Here is an 18834-nt window from a genome sequence, read left to right on the forward strand (position 1 = left end):
AAGGCATCAGATTTCCCTTTGCATCATTTTGTTGTTGAGGAAACTTGATTTTACTTGATATGTAGTTTTGTGGTGCATAAAGGTGTTTTCTAGTACATTTGTAATGCCATTCCCTTTTCCAATGTGTAGTGTGACAATGGACAAAAGGTGATGCACTTTGTCCTTCTCACGTGTATGATTTGTGTAGCTCATTCAACATTCACAGACACACAGACTCAAGACAATTGACTTCAATTCCAATCACAATGGATCGCGGTGTCAACTTGGCACCGCCGGCCTCATTTTATAGGATTTCGGGATGTTGAAGTTGAGCTTTTGAGGTCACCACCATGTCAGATTCCCCGGTGCAGCTTTGATCTGTCAGATGAACCTGAAAAGATGCTTTTACTTCACAGTGATGTCAAACAACAGTAGGTGCTCTGTGGGTTGTGTTTGATTGGGAGAAGTTGTTGTTTAGAAAGAGAGAAAAAGGTCAAACTTGTCAGATAATAAGGAAAGACAGAAACAACCATTGAAAAGATAAATAGTTTATGTGAATCTCTCACATAGCATTTACCTTTACTCTATGCACATTGTTTTGATTTTTTGTCTTTTTTTTACAATTTGACTTAAGGGTTTTGTTTTTTTCATCATGCACTTTAGAATGCCAACAAAAGTCTCCACAAATACAGACTTCAAACTAGAAATTTCCTCACAATAAAACAAACAAAACATTAATTTGGATCAAAAGCCTGACAGTTTGAGGACACGATGGAGAAGCACAGCATTGGAGTACCATGACTTTACAGGTAAGAGCAATGTACTCAACATGAGACACAAAAATACATGTTCTGGATTCAAAAAATAAACACCTTTTCAAGTTACAACATTGTCCTAGAAATACACAAACAAACAGTGCCCCTTTGTCAATTCAAAGAGTAAAGCAGCGTGTGTACTACACCAGGAGGATTGTGGGTACAGGGTGACACTGACCACTGTGCAGGTCTCACCTAACATGAAAGCTGTGCCGAGTGGCCGCCTGCCTCTCCTCTCTCTCTCAGGCTTTGTTGCTGCATTTTCACTATTTAGCTGTTTCGACTTTTTCTATCTTCTAGTTTCGATGGGTTGCTGAAATCACAGTGTGGATCGGCAGTTTTTGTTTTTTTGGGTGCTTATTGCAAATTCAATCTGCTTGTTGGGTACACAGGGTTGCTACCATGCAGATGTCGCCATTGTAGAAGTCCCACGTTTTACTTCATACAATACTGCTACACGTTTGCTCAACCCCGAAGGTGAAATATTTGGAAGAATCGAGTTATGCTGTTTTGTTTTTAGCCACCAGTTATGAGGAATAGTCTAGTAATTTGGTTTGTCAGAATGCAGCACTGACGCAGGGTAGTTGCATGTTAAGTGCAAGGTGGGGGACTTCTACAATGGCGGCTGCATCACAAGGGACTCTTTTCTCTCATTTATATGGAAGTGTGACAGCATCAAGCACACTCATTGGTCTCCGCTGACCTTCTCAAACTGCACATCTTACCCTGGAATCTTAGGATATACACACATAAACACACAGCAGAGCAATTAACCTACTGAAAATTACCAGGGGAAACAAAAGCAATGATGACCATAATGTCACATTTATTCAACTTAGCACGTTTGTCTCTCTATACTGTATATACTGTATGTAGAAGTTCATATATAACTACACTCCATTTTTAGAACACAAAGTGCCTCAACTGATACATCTTACACTTATTGCGAGGAGGGAAATCACAGCAAGAAAAGTGATCAACATTGAGTATCACGGTGCAACTTAGCAACCAACAACCTTGTTACCTGTCTCACCATCAAAAGACAGATGAATGGATGGAGCCGCTCGGCCCAGATGTGCTGTGTTGTTTTCTTATTTACATGAGCGATAGCTATTTAGTAGCTAGTCTTGCAAGGACTTGCTTTTCTCTCCGTTTTTCTTTGTGCCAGTATGGCTCAGCTCCAAAATAGGTAAACAAAAAAAAATCAGGAAAAGGTAAATGCTTGTGAAAGTCCACAATTTCCTCCAATGGTAAAGTTCTTCTCCCATTCACTGAGCCAGGGGCTGGGCAGCAGGCAGTCCATGGTTTCTGCATCCATCTCTGTCAATATTGTCCTGTAGGGTCCTAGAGCTCCACATGGGATCCACCCACTGCGTTAGCTCCTCATAATGATGACAGTCTTATTCCACCGTCATTCAAATAGGAAATGAATTATCTAAACAAAATATAAACAGGTCACATCTCTAAATATCAGAAATGCATCTGTGTCTGTTGAGCATCTGACATGCACACACTGTCCACTTTCCACATATGCACAAAGGCTCTCTGGACCTATCATTAGACAATAGAAATATGAACATAGTATAAATCTATGGTGTTCTTTGAGCACATATCTATAAGTATAAAAGCTATGTCATGTATTGCAATGGCTTAGTGGGGATGATTCAATAATTTGGTACACAAAATGACAAAAACATGTTTGCAAAGATCCTCTTTTTAATTGTTTGACTTTTTGCATGGCTTTGTGTAAATGCTTCTAGCTGTGAGCTAGTTGCTAAGCAACCTTGTGCTACTGGTATGGACATATTGTAGGGTTGGGTGAGGCGAATCCCTGCATGGTAATTTGCCGTCACACACCTGTTGGTGCAGCAATATATGCCTTCCACAAAAACTCTCATCAACAGAAGACACAAGAAGGCGGTGTCAGTTTAAACAGAGAGTTACAACTGTTTAAAACAATTTCAAGGGAATTCTGATGCTTCCCTTAGTCAAAGTATAGTTAACTCTTTAAATCCCGATTGAATGATGTGTTCCTTTTAGATTTCAACTATGTAGACAATATAATTAAGTTTATGAATTCAGTTCGTCATTGTGGCAAAGAGGATGTTGTGATTCCTTCAGTCTAATCCATGAGTTTGACTTTGAACGGCTGTACAGGCTAGAGTGAACTGAAATTGTGGAGGCAGTGGCTGAAATGTGGAGGCAGTGGCTCAGTGGGTAGAGCTTCCGCTTGGGAACTGGAGGGTTGCTGGTTCGAGCCCCTGCCAAGGTGCCCCTGAGCAAGGCACCGAACCCTCAATTGCTCCCCCCTCTGCGAAGGGTGGTAATGTAATGTAAGTCGCTTTGGATAATAGTGTCTGCCAAATGATGGTAATGTAATGTAATGTAAATTGCAGTAAAAATTAACAGCAAATACAACAGCTGTATTTTGCTACTACGTAACGTGCTTTGTGCTGTAGATGATGTAGATTTCCTAAACCCACACACTCTGAACTGCAGTTCCACTCCTCAGTGACCCCTCAGTGTGATCTCATCTCTTCGCATTAATTACTGTATGTCTGAAAAATAATGTGGTAATGATCTAGTGATATTGAAATGCTACAGCCTGCACCCTCGACAATGCTGTCAAGTCTATATGTTTGTTCTGTGTTTGTCTTTGAAGTCACACTCTTTTTAAAATTATTGAATTACCCCTTTCTTAGTGCACACTTAAAAAAACCAATGCATCATTAATAAAAATTAGAGTGAGAAGGTTCTGCACTGCAATCTGAGCCGCACGGCCTGTTCAGAAGGACAAAGTTACCTTTGCGCCATGGCAATGCCTTCCCCAAAGCCATTAAGATAGAACGCTGCTCTCTGCTTGTGGGAAACCAGTAAAGACAACCTCTTTGCAGTTATCTGTAAGTAATCAACCAGAGACACTTCAGCTTGAGAGCAGCTTTGGAGGTACTCCATTAAAGTAAAAGCATGAAGGGAGGGAAAAATTAATAGTAGATAGCAGCAGGCAAGCATATTCCACATGCAGAGAGAAACGAACACCCAGTTGGCTTTCTGTGTTTTTTTGTGTTCAGTCTCCTTGCTGCTCGGCAAAGCCAAAGGCACAATGAGACACAAAAGTGCGAGCCCCCCTCCTCCTCTACCCCACAGAATAAAATTAAAAGAAAAATAAACTCCTCCTCAAATATACAGTAGATTAGCCTCTCCTTTGTCTGCCTGTCCCCTCTGACAATGGTTACAGGATGATCCATGCAAAAACATGAGCAGGTCCAGCAGCAGGTGAAGAGGGACAAACTGTGCATGAGCTTCTGCGTCCCGATGACAAATTCATTTTATGTCAACACCCTTAACTCTCTCCCAACCCAGAAATAAAGTAGCAAACCAAACACAAAATCAATCATATGAGATTAAAATGAAGTGACATCTCTCTCTCTCTCTCTCTCTCTCTCTCTCTCTCTCTCTCTCTCTCTCTCTCTCTCTCTCTCTCTCTCTCTCTTTCTTTCTCTCTCTCTCTCCCTCTCTTTCAAATTCTGGAAGCACATTTTTCAAGGTATCTAAATATAGCAACATTTAATATCCCTGATTAATAATGTTCCAAATGTTATGGCTGCTACTTCTGAAGCCACCACCCAGAGTCCATTTATTGCAACAATAAGGGAAGTCCAAAAGACACAGGAGAACTAACAAGTACTTAAGGACATTGACTAAGCACATCTACCTTCAGGGAAAAGTGGAAGATTTGCTCAGGATGCCTAAGCCACGAACAGCAAATATACAACCACTATTCACATTATCTTTGATAGTCCAACTATAATACCAGAGGGAGGTGGCTTGTTTTGGGGGTAGGATGTGTGTTGGTTTACAGTGGGCTATAGCAGCCCAGTGCTCTACTTCTCACAGGATGGAGGGGATAGGGGATCGAGAGCGCCTCAGTGGGCAGGGCGATCCGTAGGGCGAGTTCACAGGAGACAACCGCAGGGTGTTACCAGCCATGCCAGTCATGCCAGCTATGTTGTTTAAACTCCGGGATTTCTCATAGCCTTCAGATGAAGGGGGGGCGACAGATAGGTGGTGGTGGTGGTGGTGGTGGTGGAGGTGGTGGTGGAGGTGGTGGTGGTTGTGGTGGTGCAGGAACAGGACATGAATACACACAGGCAGGCAGCAGGCAGGCAGGCAGGCAGGCAGGCAGGTAACGATCCGAGTCCGAGCCAGCCGAGTGATCCGAGACAAGACAGGAGACAGGAGTGAGACAGAGCAACAGGAACATACTGTATGGTGAGTGCATGCACAGAACATTTCCTGACAATGCCAGTAGGGCTAATTGGAGTTTTAGGTAAATGTCTCTCTGAGGTGGAGCTGCTGTGGGTGGAAGAGGAAACCTATCTGGTCGGGCTGCACATAAGTGGTACAAAAGCAGGTGCCATAAAACGGAACATCTGTGAGTCTGCTGTCCATAAATGTGCAAGTGTGTACAGAGAGAGACAGAACAAGAGAGGGAGGGATAGGGAGAGGGAGAAAGGTATTGCATAGTCAAGTGCATTTCCCTGTTGCTGTCTTGCGGTCTTTGTCCTCCTCTTTCTCTCCTGAACGTGTTTGAATCCAATAAACTTTATAGAATTTGCCATGAAATTTTGTGTGAACCCGTTCTGTTGAAATTAAAAAGACTCTGTGAGTTTTGAAGCACACACTCACAGACAAACCTGTCTCAAGGGGCAGGAAAAACAACAGAGAGATGCAGTGAGCAGGGATTTCTTTTGGAGACGTGATTTCTTTCCAAAATGTTAAAATTGGAAATGTATTTTCTGACAAAACCAATATATTCACTTGTGCTTCCAGTGCAGCTCCACCTCTGTGTGAGTCAATGGAGTCTGCCTAAGTTAGTGCAGTAACCAGTTAGTCAAATGAGAGCCACTATGATTCTCAAAGTAAGCTGTATAAAACACTAATACATGAAAAGTCATTCTCATGGTATTATCATTGGTATTTTCACTTACCAGAAAGCATTAATTTGCAACAAAAACTTGCAAATGTTTTATATTCACTTAAGAAATGAGCCATGTTGTGACACATAATTCAAATAAACAGCAGTCAGACAGGCAAGTAAATCACTTTACATAGGATATGCAGTTATTTAAGTGTACACAAATGAATATTATGTTTAAAATATGCTGTAAATGCAGATTGTAGGGTGCACATACTGATGATGAGGATGATCTCAAAGGCTACATACTAATGCTTCACTTATTTTACAGATGCACTCTTCTTAACAGCACTAATCTCTACAGATGCAGCATGGGATGCACTTTTGAAACACTTGCATAAGTTGTTTGGTGCAAAATAAACAAGCAAGCCAATGCAGCCAGATCATTAAGGGAGCATGCCAGTCAGCTGAGGATCAGCTAATGGGAAACGTGGCCTCATTACCATACTGCATACAGCACCATTTGTGTCAGAGAGAGGAGGGGAGTAAATTAACCAGGGCTGTTTCAAAACCAGCCGAACAGGCACAACAAAGGGCAGCCTGGGTCTTTGTAGAAAGGACCTGATGTTTATACATGAACATCAGCATGGGAGGCACAGCTGGATGCCTGCCTACATGGAAAAAACAAGGCAAGCAAGGTGCCCAACTGAGAGAGAGATCACAGAGTTGATCTTGGCCACATGTAGTTTAAACTGCCAGATTATCTCAAAAGCAAGCATGGGTCATTAAAAGCATGCTTATAAGAATCAAGCTTCATCATACATGGTATGATAGCATAGACTCTGCTGGTACTGAGGCTGTGGAGCAGTAACATGGAGAAAATGACATACTTATAGCCTTCTGGGCAGGCAGGTGACATCTGCTAATAAGGCAGTTAGCAAAGGCTTAACCCTTAACAGTTCCATACATTATTGCCTCAAAATGCCTGAAATAAAACTTACACACTTTACTCTACATGAGGAGCTAAATATTATTTCCAATGATCAAAAGGTGACTTGTATTTTCCATGGAGTGAACCATGGGTTTGATTCTCTAGTTTATAGGTTTGAATTTACACCATTTTCTACCTTTGAAGCTGTATTGTACTGTGTCACGTTCCAGGCTGACAGACGGATTTTCTTATGTCAATTATATACTGAGATACATACAAGAATTGTGTTTTTTAGGACTTAAAGGACATGAAGTCTTTGTTTGGACATTTCTAACCCTGGCTTTTCCACTGATCTGATGGGCATGATGAGACCATTTTTTCATTTTAAACAATGTGTTAAAGTGATGGATAACGCAAACACGCACTTGTTTTGAGATACAACAATATAGATTTTCATCAAATGTTATAATGTAATAAGTGAAGAAGTCAGCCTGTATAACTCAGAAGAGTTGACTAGAGGGAGATTATTTCTTTTCTTCGAACAAAAAATTGTCAAGTGGGAGTAAACTAGATTTTAATACAGATTTTAAGTCAACACATGAAGTGTAAATCAAGCCTTTCTGTGCTGTTTGCCCCTTGCAAGCCATTCCTCTCACTCATACCCATTACCCATTTGCCTGAAATATTTATTGGTGTATCATCACCTTAAATCTGATGTTACACTGGGCAGTTAAATTGGGTAATGTAGATGGGCAATGGACCTGACAACAGCCAGCAAATTCAGACACATGGGGGTAATTCATACATGTCACGCTGAAATATAGATTTATTCATTAAGCTTAATGTAGGTTAGGTATTGAAATTATTGTCCCATAACCAACACATTGTAAGTGGTGTCTTGTGTAAAAGCCAATTAAAATCAGTCGGTCTTAAACACTATACTGCTCCCTCAGACACTATACTCACTACAGTATGTGCAAGATCAGATTAAAAACTTGCAATTCAAATAAACTGACTAATCAACTGAGTGGATATTTACTGTCCTTACCTAGACTTAGTGCCTCCCTGTGGCCATGAAAGTCACTGGCCCCCGGTGGAGTCGGCCTCATAAAGGCTTCAGCGAGGCTGCCAGAAATGGCTATATCTTCTTGAATTAATTAAAATGGCAATGGAAACCTTTTTTGGTGCCAAAGGTGAGGTACAATAATTGAAAGGGAAGTTATAATACAAATATTATTATTTTGTTTTCATTGTATGGTTATTCCTACTGGATCAAGAAACACTGAACAATCTTCAACTTCAATTTTCCACTCTTATTATGCAGCACAGTTTAAAAGGGCTTAAATAGAAACATCACCCAGGTTTTACGAGATTTACCATGAGACTGAAACAGGTCTTAATTTTGTGTGGTGATGTGAACAACAGTATTGCCTCCTGCAATGCAAAGAGGCATTCAGTTTAATAGAGGCCATTAACATGCATTTATAAATGAGGGAATGTGCTTATGTAGTGCTATTTGTCCTTACTGACATATTAAATCTGGCATTGTGTTTTATGAATCACCCCCATTGTCAGTATTTATCCATGTGTTTCCTGGAAAGAGGAAAAGATGAATACATTTAAGCAACAGCCCTGATTCAGCTTCATGTCCACTGATAGATTGTGTGCTGTGTAACACTACAGCAGCAACCTACCAGGGCCAAAGGTTACTTTACCTTCGCTGACTAGGGCTGAACAAACAGCCTTACCCCCTCCAGGGATGTTGATGTTCCATGCACTACAGATAAGGATCAACTGATAAGGACGGTGGTTGATGTTTTCACAGTTAAAGATCTAATCTGAACCTCACTGACACTATTTTTTTTCATGTTAATCATTTCTGTAAAACACTAAATCAAAAATGAGTCTGTTTAAATGTACAAACAATAAGAATGCATAGCTTGCCTTTCATAGACTATAATCTGCTTTATGAAATTACTTCAATGACTTCAATTCAGAGGCACTTTCAAATATTGACTCATTGAATCATGTTGGAAAGCAGTTACCTGTTTTTCGTATCCCTCCATCTGCAGGGCAGGTGTAATCACTGGCAGCAAGCAGAAAGCAAGTCCCCCCACTCCGGCGGTCCTGTTCCCGAGTACTGGATCTTCGCATGGGGATCCTCTCCTCTGGCGACATTGTCAGGTCGCTCCCTCCACTGCAGTCTGCTGAGAGAACTGTGAAAAAGAATCAGGAGGGAATTACAGATCTAAAACTCCATCTGAGCCTTTTCAGCTGTTCTAGAGATCCAATTCCTGCCATTCCAAAATTCATGAAACCACTGTAATAATAATTGGACTGATTGCATTAGAACAGCATTCAAATCAAATTGTCTAATTGTCTATCTCAGTATAAAAATGACCTGATCTTTTTAGTGAAAGTGGTGCAGTAGTTAATTCTTTTTACAAAAATTTACAAAAAAAAACAAATCCTATATTGCAGCGTATCTTAGTGATATACACGTGCAAAGAGAAAGGGTTTGGGGGAGTGAGGGGAATATTGAAGGGATGCTCAGGGAATTGGAATCATGACAACCATCAAACAGTCTCCCACATGAAAAGACAGCACAAAATGTCACATAGGTCAAAGGTCATATGCTCTGCAGCGCTCCACTCATGACACATGATCAGCCAGGGAGAAGGTTTACTACACTGATAGTTAGAGGTTAAATATGTATGAGTTTCAATAATTACAATTATATCATAAAAAATTAATTACGTTATTATTAACCCAATATTTCCTTACAAATGATTATAGTTATTATTGGTCTGCGATATGCATTAAGTCATTGAATTACAATAAATTATTTACATGGAGATTTTATATATGATTCTTTACATGAGGCAAAGTCCATTGGGTGGATCGAGCAGAGAAGCACTCTTCCTCTCTAGCTAATTAAATAATTGTTGATAATCAAATTGCTCCATTTCACCAATTAATAATCGCACATTTTCATATGACAGTTTCAATTTTAATTTGATAAATGGTGCAGCCCGATATTACATGCAATGTTAACATGCATGCGGCATACAATGTATTAGCATTTTGAACAGCAAAGTAACCTTGCAGACTGCATTTGAAATACCCTCTTAGGAAATAGCACAGAGGACTGAAGCAGATTTCCTCTATTTGTGTATGCAGTGGAGCTATGAATTATTCTGTCTTTATTAAATATATAACTTCCGAGTCTGTTTAGGCTGTGATGCAGATCATGTAACTACCCTCAGGAATGTCTGCACTTGAATTCAAAGAAAGTCAGCGAACAGAGGTCGACACTAATTTCCATCAATATCAGATGTGTCAGAGTAAATTACTGACATGAGCCTAGAGGGCATAAACAGCCACCTACAGTCTCAACAACAAGTGAACAATTTTACTGGAAGGAAGACTTTCAGCACTGGAGCTGCTTTCCTGTCTGGCTGGATTCCTGTTCACAGGAACTGCTCCAATACTCTTCTCTAACTACCCTCACACCATCGCCCTTATCACTGTGTCAACCAGGAGGCTATGAGGCAAAAAAGCTCAATCTGCTGTGCGGAAGCTGCTGTGGTGCTTGTGACTCTCGAGAGGGAAGACCATTTCCAGGCTTATGGGGGGATATATCATATAGCAACTGGCTTCTTCTTATGGATTATGTTGCCATGTCATCAACCCCCTCCTTGTTACCTGTGTGCTAGACTGCTGAGGCTTTAGTTCTCTTACCTGAGCGGTTTCTTTCTAGCACCCTACTTCCTTTGACATGGCACAGGTCTCCTTGAGTGCTGTTGCAGGTGGTGTTGAGATCGGCCTTGCAGTAGGTGGGGGACCCTCCCTGCACTGCCTGAGGGATGTGTTTCTTCCTCTTCTTGGGCAGCTTCTGCTTGGCCATAGCCAGGGAGTAATACATCCCAAAGTTATTGACAATAACAGGCACGGGCATGGCTATCGTCAACACCCCAGCCAAGGCGCACAAAGCACCCACTACCATGCCGGACCACGTCTTTGGATACATGTCGCCATAGCCCAATGTAGTCATGGTTACCACAGCCCACCAGAAGCCTATAGGGATGTTTTTGAAGGCGGTGTGGTGGCTAGCTGTGGGGTCATTTGGGCTAGCGCCAATCCGCTCAGCATAGTAGATCATGGTTGCGAAAATTAACACTCCCAAGGCCAGGAAGATGATGAGCAGCAGGAATTCATTAGTGCTGGCCCGTAATGTGTGGCCCAGCACCCTCAGCCCCACAAAATGACGTGTTAGCTTGAAGATACGCAGGATACGAACAAAGCGCACCACCCTGAGGAACCCCAATACGTCCTTGGCAGCCTTTGATGAAAGGCCACTTAGCCCGACCTCCAAGTAGAAAGGCAGGATTGCCACAAAGTCGATAATATTGAGAACACTCTTTACAAACTCCAGCTTGACTGGGCAGAAGGTCACCCGCACCAGGAACTCAATGGTGAACCAGAAAACACAAACTCCCTCCACATAGGTGAGAGCAGGATCAGTTTCAATCTCGTACTGCGGGCCTGAGTCCAGCAGGCTGTCGTTTCGCGTCCCCTCCGTCTTGTTGATCAAGGTGATGGTGTTGAAGGCTTCGTGAGTCTCCAGGCAGAAGGTGGTGATGGAGACGAGGATGAAAAACAACGACGCAAAGGCAATGAACTACAGGAGAAGACAGGAGAGGTAAATAAGTCAGAACACAGATAAAAACATGAATTAATAATCAAAACAATCTGTTCAGTGTTTGAACCATGACCAAAATGAATCAGTTCATTTACCCTGGAGAAAGAAAGCAAACTCAGGCAACTTTAATTATCTTGCATCAGTTTGAATGGACTCCAGAGGAGGGAGGCAATCTATTAGCAAGAGCAACAAATAGAATGTGTACTTTCCCGTGCTCCTTGTGGGAATGTAGCAAGGCAACGCAGATGCAGTTTGCAGATTTAATTTAATGCTATTTGTTGTGTGTTGGGCAGTTGGCAGTGAAGCACTGAGGAAAGTGGTGCAATCAAACAAACATCACTGACAGTGCACAGTGGGGAATGGAGACATGGGAAAGATTACATTAATATGATAACCAATCTCGCTTACTAGACAGTTGCACACTAAATAACGACCATGTTCATGTATCTTATGGAGAACAAATTTGAATACTTCCAAACTGCATTTTGACTGCATCCAGACACTAACGGGGATCCTGGTGCACAGGGCTGGGGTGTGTGTGTGTGTGTTTGTGTGTGTGTGTGAGAGAGAGAGACAGAGACAGAGACAGAGACAGAGACAGAGCAGGTGCCTCTAGAATGTGCGCGAGATGAGAGTTTAAATTAACTGATCAGTTAATCTGATCAGATTACCTGTCAATTGCATTGATCGTTAACATGTGAGATTCAAACAGATTTCACACCACAGAATTAAACCATCAGAATGATATGGGTCTTGATGTTTGTTTGATCAGTGTTTTATGAATAGATTTAGCAATACAGGATAGTTGTTGTGTTTGTTTTTTAGCATAAGGCACACTCTTTTAATTTCACCATGTTTGTATGTGTATGGAAATATAATGTCTGGGCTGTTGTGTTTTCAATTCTTTTTAGCAAAGGTAAAAAAAAAAAAGTAACAGTGGTAGAGACCCTCTCCCACCCCCCACACTAATAGCTGCACCTAGCTGCACAGGGTTATATTACAAAGATCAGCGGCTAAGCCTATAGACTTTTACCCCGAACACAGCACACAAAATTGGTTCTGACCATCACCAGTGGCTCTCTGTCACCTCCAACACTGTGTGCGATTCCGTATTTTGTACCTCAGTATAGAACACCATACTGTGTTAAATTGGTTACAAATCAAAGCCATCTTTTGTCACTTGTCCCCTGTTTTGTGTCTGGGAGGCAGTATCCAATGGCAAAGTCAGGCAGAGATAGGGAGGGCTAAATAGTCCTCCTGGGTACTATTTGTTGACCAGCTCATTCACATTTACTGCTGCCATGAGGGATGCATGGAGAAATGTTTTTTTATTGGGACGCAATATACTCACCGCTTCTACGGATAAAGGACAGACAGGCTGATGTAACAGTGTGGTCAATGTTTGTTGGCTTCAAGGAATCTCAAACTAATGGTGAAGAGACGAGACACCCTGCATCCTTTTCACGCAACACAGGGAAAGATTAATTCCTTTTACAAACTTAAGCTTTGAAATACTGATACTTGATTATATTCTTTTTTCTAGTTTCGTCTACTAATTAATACTTTCACTTTGAATATTTCAGTAGAATATACCGAGGATACTTTTTAAATGAAGTCATAAACTATGTTGCAGAAATGTTTGCACAGATTTAAACAAATAAAGATGTTTAATATCAAAAACGGATTGCTGATGCCTTGAATGAATCTAAATGATGATGGGAATACAATGATGAATTGTATTCCCACTTTGTTTTGTTTCTTACTCCCTGGAGGCAGCTCAGTCTGAATTTGCAAACATCCACAACTCTCTTGCAGAGATAGATGGAGCACATTTCCACACATGCAGCCTACTATGCTCCTTCTCCACCTTCCTCCCACAATCCATCCACTTGTGCGTTCATCCTACTCAGCTCTAGTCATTTCACACCCTGCCTTGTTTTTGGATTGCATGACTCACATGCTCTCAAAATATCTTTGCCACTATTTGGGTCACCCTGCTTCTGAACTGTGTGCATTCACTCTGCCACTGTTATTAGGGACTCTTTCCTTATATTGTACCTTCCATATATGTGTTTTTATAGTCCTATAAGCCCTGCCTTTATTCCGACTCATTCCATATCCATCATAACACCACAGCTTGCCTCAGCCACACTTTCTGTTTCATGATGTCACACAGTGGAATATGTTGAATTATATAGAAAATAATACTCATATTCCTATTCAGAGAGAAGAATATGAGTCATCCACTTGAATTGTAAAAGTAAAAAAAAATCTCCCTACAAAATAATGGACGCAGCTCTCATAGATGGAGCGGTCACTTGGTCTAATTTCCAGAATCTTAACAGCAATTGATTAATTGTGATGCTATGAGCAGCAGAGCACATTAAGTGCCTCCTCTGGATCATACATTTAACCAGCATGAAGACACAGTTGGTAGAAAACTCATAGACAATGTAGCAAAACCCTCACAATTGACACATACAAATTAATGCATGATAGCCTAGATGTAAATAAATGGTCACAGAGTGCAGGTGGTAGTCATTAAAGTGCTTGGTGCAGCGTCATTGATTTAAAAACTGAACTGCCTCGGGGTGAGAAATTTCTCAAAACACATTGGTATGCTTGAGTTCCCAGAAATTTTATTTGCCTTTGCCATACGATGCAATTTTGTTGAGTTTTTCACATGTAAAAAGTGAGAATATATGTGGACTGAGGACACATCCCTGAGGCATACCTGTAATACAAACTGAGGTAGATGAGATAGTGCTGCCTGCTTTGTGCTCCCTGTTATAAAGTAAAAATGAAATGCAGTCACAAATAGAATAACACACTTCAGTTTAGTGATGCTGCTGTTGTTGTCTCTATATCTCTTCGACATCCTGTGACATGTATTTTAGGGTGGATTTATCGTATAAACATTCTCATTCATCTCTCTCTCTCTCTCTCTCCGTCTCTCTCTCTCTCTCTCTCTCTCTCTCTCTCTCTCTCTCTCTCTCTCTCTCTCGCTCTCTGTCTCTCTGCCTTGTTATCTTGACATTGCCTCAAATGAACAGCGGGACCACCGGAGCTGTTTCCTTCGCTCACGAGGATGCAACACCGAATAATGGCACCTTCTGTTTCGTGCTGGGGTGTAATTGTGTCACGTTCACCTCTGCAGACACTGGATGTATCATCTCCCAAACGCACAATGTCCTGTGCCAGCCAAATCATGTCACATTAAACAACTAAGACACCAACATGAAGGTACACACACACACACACACAGACACGCACACAACTACACTGATATAAATGCTTGCACACACACACTTGGATTCAATCCCCTGACACACGCACGCGCACACACACACACACACACACACACACACACACACACACACACACACACACACACACACACACATACACACACACACAAGGTTATTTATGATGGCCATTAAAAATGCAAAGGTGTTGCTCTGCCATGTGATTGCAACAGGCACATGCTTCTCCACATCCTGATTTCCAGCGCACACACCCTGCATGCTAAATACGCCCAACACTTCCATAAAGCCCTGTTTGAAGGAACAGAGGGCGGATGTAGCACAGACAGTCTATCTCGGAACAATGCAGATCTAATTTAGCCTGAGGACTCGCCCATTTTCAGACATATTTCTCATTACATTTAAGGCATTTAGCTTCAGCGTGTCAGGGTCCTACTTACTGACACAGCTGGTAATTGGCACACTGGCTGTCGCAGGGATCAATCCTTTGACCTTCATTTCTCTTTCCCTGTCTACCACAAAGAGCCAAATGTGTGCAGATTACATTGTAAACGTTAAGAAAGAGAGATGTGATTTCTCTTTGTCTGGTCCACATGTTTTTCTCAGGTTCGTATTCAAGGTCTAAACTTTTGCACCTCCACCGGATGTCTCTACAACCACTTGTTACTCTTCAGTATGATTCATTACCAATATAATGAACTTCTCCTACGTACATTAACTTTGAACATGCCACTCTTCATTTCAATATTACACCTATGTCCTTAAATAGATGAAGAGGCTATATGAGGATGATAACCTGCACTGTAAAGTAATCAGACAGGTGAGGTGTAGTCAACAGGCCATAACTCTAAATAAAGAGGGCCTTCTTTAAATATCTTACTCATAAGCTCTGTCACTGCATGTCTGCCACAACAAACATTGATGAGAAACGAGCTGTCAGCACCAAAGAAAGGAGGGCTTCTTTATAATAACATAATTTTTCACAGAAGTCGCCGCCACTGCCTGAAAGTCTGCTCGTCTTTGGCAAAGGGAGGAGACATGAAGAAAATGCCAGATCAAACAGTCCATCAAAACTTCCACCGCACAATCCCCCAGCACACTACTGCTTCCATCGGGCCTGGAGCCGGCATGACGCTGACACCTGAGCTATGCAGCTTTAGGTTGTAAAGGCTAAGTGATACACCATGAAGGATGTCACATTAGCACACTAATGGAAAGGAAAAACTTAGAGAGCTTGAGTGTATCTGCCTGCAGGTTCCAATTGAGCAACAGAGCGATGCATACAAAACAAAAAACCCTGAAATTCTTCCTTCCTGTCTGTTAATACGTGTAAAATGCATACAATTACATATTAAAATCTTTTTTTATTTTCATAAAAGAAATTACATATTCTATATTTCACATCCGCAAATTCTGTTATAAGACTTAAAATGTAATATTTACAGTCACTCTGGAAGATTTGATTTGTCTTAGAATAATAGATATCTGGATGGTAATTCATTCAAAAACAGATTGTATTTGTCTTAAAAAAAAAGGTCAGAATGTCTTTGTTTATAGACCTTAATCCAAACATGATCACATTTCCCGATTCAAAATAACTTTCTTACAGGAGGGATTGCACTTTTAATTCCAATGAGCTGTGCTGCTATGAGCTAATAATTTAAATCTGCACATGTCAACATTTTTGTTATGCTCCAAAAATCAGTTTGCGACACTAAGATGTATCGTGTGGTAAGAGAAGGACTTTTAGGGTCTATTAAGCCCAAACATACCCAAGTATACCAAATTAACACTCAAAGACATGCACAGTGAAGTTATAGGCCAACATAATGTGATTTTATGACATTACACTACATTTACATTACATACAAATATTGGGATCTACCACTGTGAAGTTTTAAATGTAACTCTGGTTGAATCCTAGTAGCTCCAGCACTCTCATGGAAAGCTATAAACAGAACGACCCTCATGGGTTTGACGTTTTTTTCATGCATCTGTTGGCACAGCAACATGTTGGCTGAGAAACCTTGGCATCCTCCCACTAGACCCCCACCCTCCCCATCCACACACATACTGAATACAGGCAGCCCACCCCTCTGCTGAGACTGTTTCCACAACAGCCCTGTTGGCTCGGCCAATCCGCTCTCGCTGCTCCCACCTCCTTGGGACTGCCGCCATCTGTTTCACACTATGGAAGGAAGCCCTGGCCTGAGACCACCATCCACCACCGTGCTGGTGTGGTCCTCCTCAAGCCGTCATGACATCATCAAGATAAGGGGACCCGCAGGTGTAATGTTTTACTAAGGATCTCAAACTCACACAAAAACACGTCTACACTCTACAGACTGACATAATTAAACCTGTTTGGGGGGTTGAGCTTGTATGTGCTTTGCCTTCTGTTTCTGCATGATTGCCCAGTAATATTAATCAGGATTTAGGCTCTTCCACTGTGCACACATATCTAAGACTGCAGACGTGTAAAGCTGCACATCCACACTAATGCAATTCACTAAACAGCTTGAAGACGCACACATAACACACATAACATAGGTGAACGTAAACCTACCTAGAGCCAGCTTACACACATCTACTGATATATGTTTTACGTCTGTGATAACTTAATTAATATTCTTTACTCAGCTCTGAACACACACACACACACACACTCACACAAACACACACACACACGCTGTCACTCTCACACACACACATACACACACACACAGCAGGCTCTGGCTGGAAGCAGAGACCCTGGGCAGAGATATGGTTCCGTCTGTTGCTGCATGTCTGTCACTGAGGCGGTGTTGTGTCCCTTCAAAGCAGCCCCCCCCCCCCCCCCCCCCCCCACACACACACACACACACACCACCACCACCCACTGTCATTATTGACATCACACCAGGGAGCGACACTGATCATCTACTTATCACCCCCCCCCCCCCCCCCCCCCCCCGCCTCTCTCTCACTTTCTCTCTCACTTCCTTTTCTTCTCTCACTCACTCTTCCCGCTGCCTGGTTACCATTGAATCCGGGCTTAAACAAACAAAACAAAAGTAAAATGAATTCAGAGCCCGATTGTTTATCGGACTGAGTTTTGGTTACCTGTTATTGTGCCAGGTAGATTTTGGCCACTCCGGTGAGCTCCGCTAAATTTAGCCAAGCTTTTTGCCCTCGGGTGTAGTTGTTATGCTGGGCTTCCTACCAATGTAGATCTGCTGAACAGATGCGAGTATCCATATCCCCACCAGTTAATCCTTATCTAACCTAACCTTTTGTATTATATGCATGTATTATGACATATACCTGCACTCATCTGATCTGACAACAAGCCATTGTGATTGAGGTCACCAGCAACAGTTAATCAAATGCAATCAGATCATTTCATCATGTTATGTTAATATTTTAAGTAATGTGTTCATGATTCACATCTGCAATTGAACGAAAAATAAAGGAGAAATAAAAACACTCATCGCCTAACAAAGTCTACATGCAGCTCCTGCTGTTCTACTTGGCTCTTGCATGCTTCATCCGTGTATGTAGACTCAAAGGAGCAGAGGCAATGAATGACACACACCAACATAAACACATGCACATATACTCCATTAATAGGTTCGTATCTCAGGGGGAATCCACTACATATCTTCACACTATTGTGGGGGTGTTGATATACAGAGTGCACTGTCTGCAGGATAATGTACATCCTGCTGGTGTTGTGGTTGTGAGGGCTTGTTGTGTCTGTAGCATGTTGCAGTATGTGCTGATTCCTATTTGCTATGGTGATTTATAATAAATGCAAATATATAAGAGGTGGAATGGACCAAATCTGAATTTCATTTGCCCCCATTTCACACAGATTTCATTTTCTTATGAACGAACCAATGAGGATTTTTTCAGTATCCTCATCCTCATCCTCATCCTCATCCTCATCCTCAACCTCATCCTCATCCTTATCAGCCTAATCATCCTCATCATCCTCATCCTCATCCTCATCCTCATCCTCATCCTCATCTTCATCATCCTCATCCTCATCCTCATCCTCATCCTCATCATCATCCTCATCCTCATCCTCATCCTCATCCTCATCCTCATCCTCATCATCAGGAGCAGTTATCCTGCTCCAGCATGGGAGGTGTACAGTATACCAACATATCAAGTGCTTCCACCATTGACATCTTAATGAGCATCTGTGGTTGGAAGCAAGTGAAGTGTGAAGTGCTTTTTTTTGG

At 41.7% G+C, this 18834-nt stretch overlaps 1 protein-coding gene across 6 annotated transcripts in view; it reads right to left on the minus strand.

The window, feature by feature from the left end:
* Positions 1 to 3630: 3630 nt before the first annotated feature.
* Positions 3631 to 18834, minus strand: part of kcnc2 (potassium voltage-gated channel, Shaw-related subfamily, member 2) — a 47254-nt gene continuing 32050 nt past the window's right edge. The window contains exons 2-4 of one of the 6 annotated variants that reach the window (XM_076150442.1): positions 10385 to 11324; positions 8689 to 8859; positions 3631 to 3692 (exon numbers count right to left, since the gene is read on the minus strand). In XM_076150442.1, coding sequence (XP_076006557.1) covers positions 3631 to 3692; positions 8689 to 8859; positions 10385 to 11324 — 1173 coding nt within the window. Of the gene's footprint in view, positions 3693 to 4685; positions 4832 to 8688; positions 8860 to 10384; positions 11325 to 18834 lie in introns of those variants that run through there. The other 5 variants (XM_076150435.1, XM_076150426.1, XM_076150417.1 and 2 more) reach the window with 5 other exon arrangements.

This window comes from Genypterus blacodes, unplaced genomic scaffold (genome assembly GCF_046128005.1).
Source record: "Genypterus blacodes isolate CSIRO-AG114 ecotype Tasmania unplaced genomic scaffold, CSIRO-AGI_Gbla_v1 ptg000007l_1, whole genome shotgun sequence".
In the NCBI taxonomy this organism is placed as follows: Eukaryota; Metazoa; Chordata; class Actinopteri; order Ophidiiformes; family Ophidiidae; genus Genypterus; species Genypterus blacodes.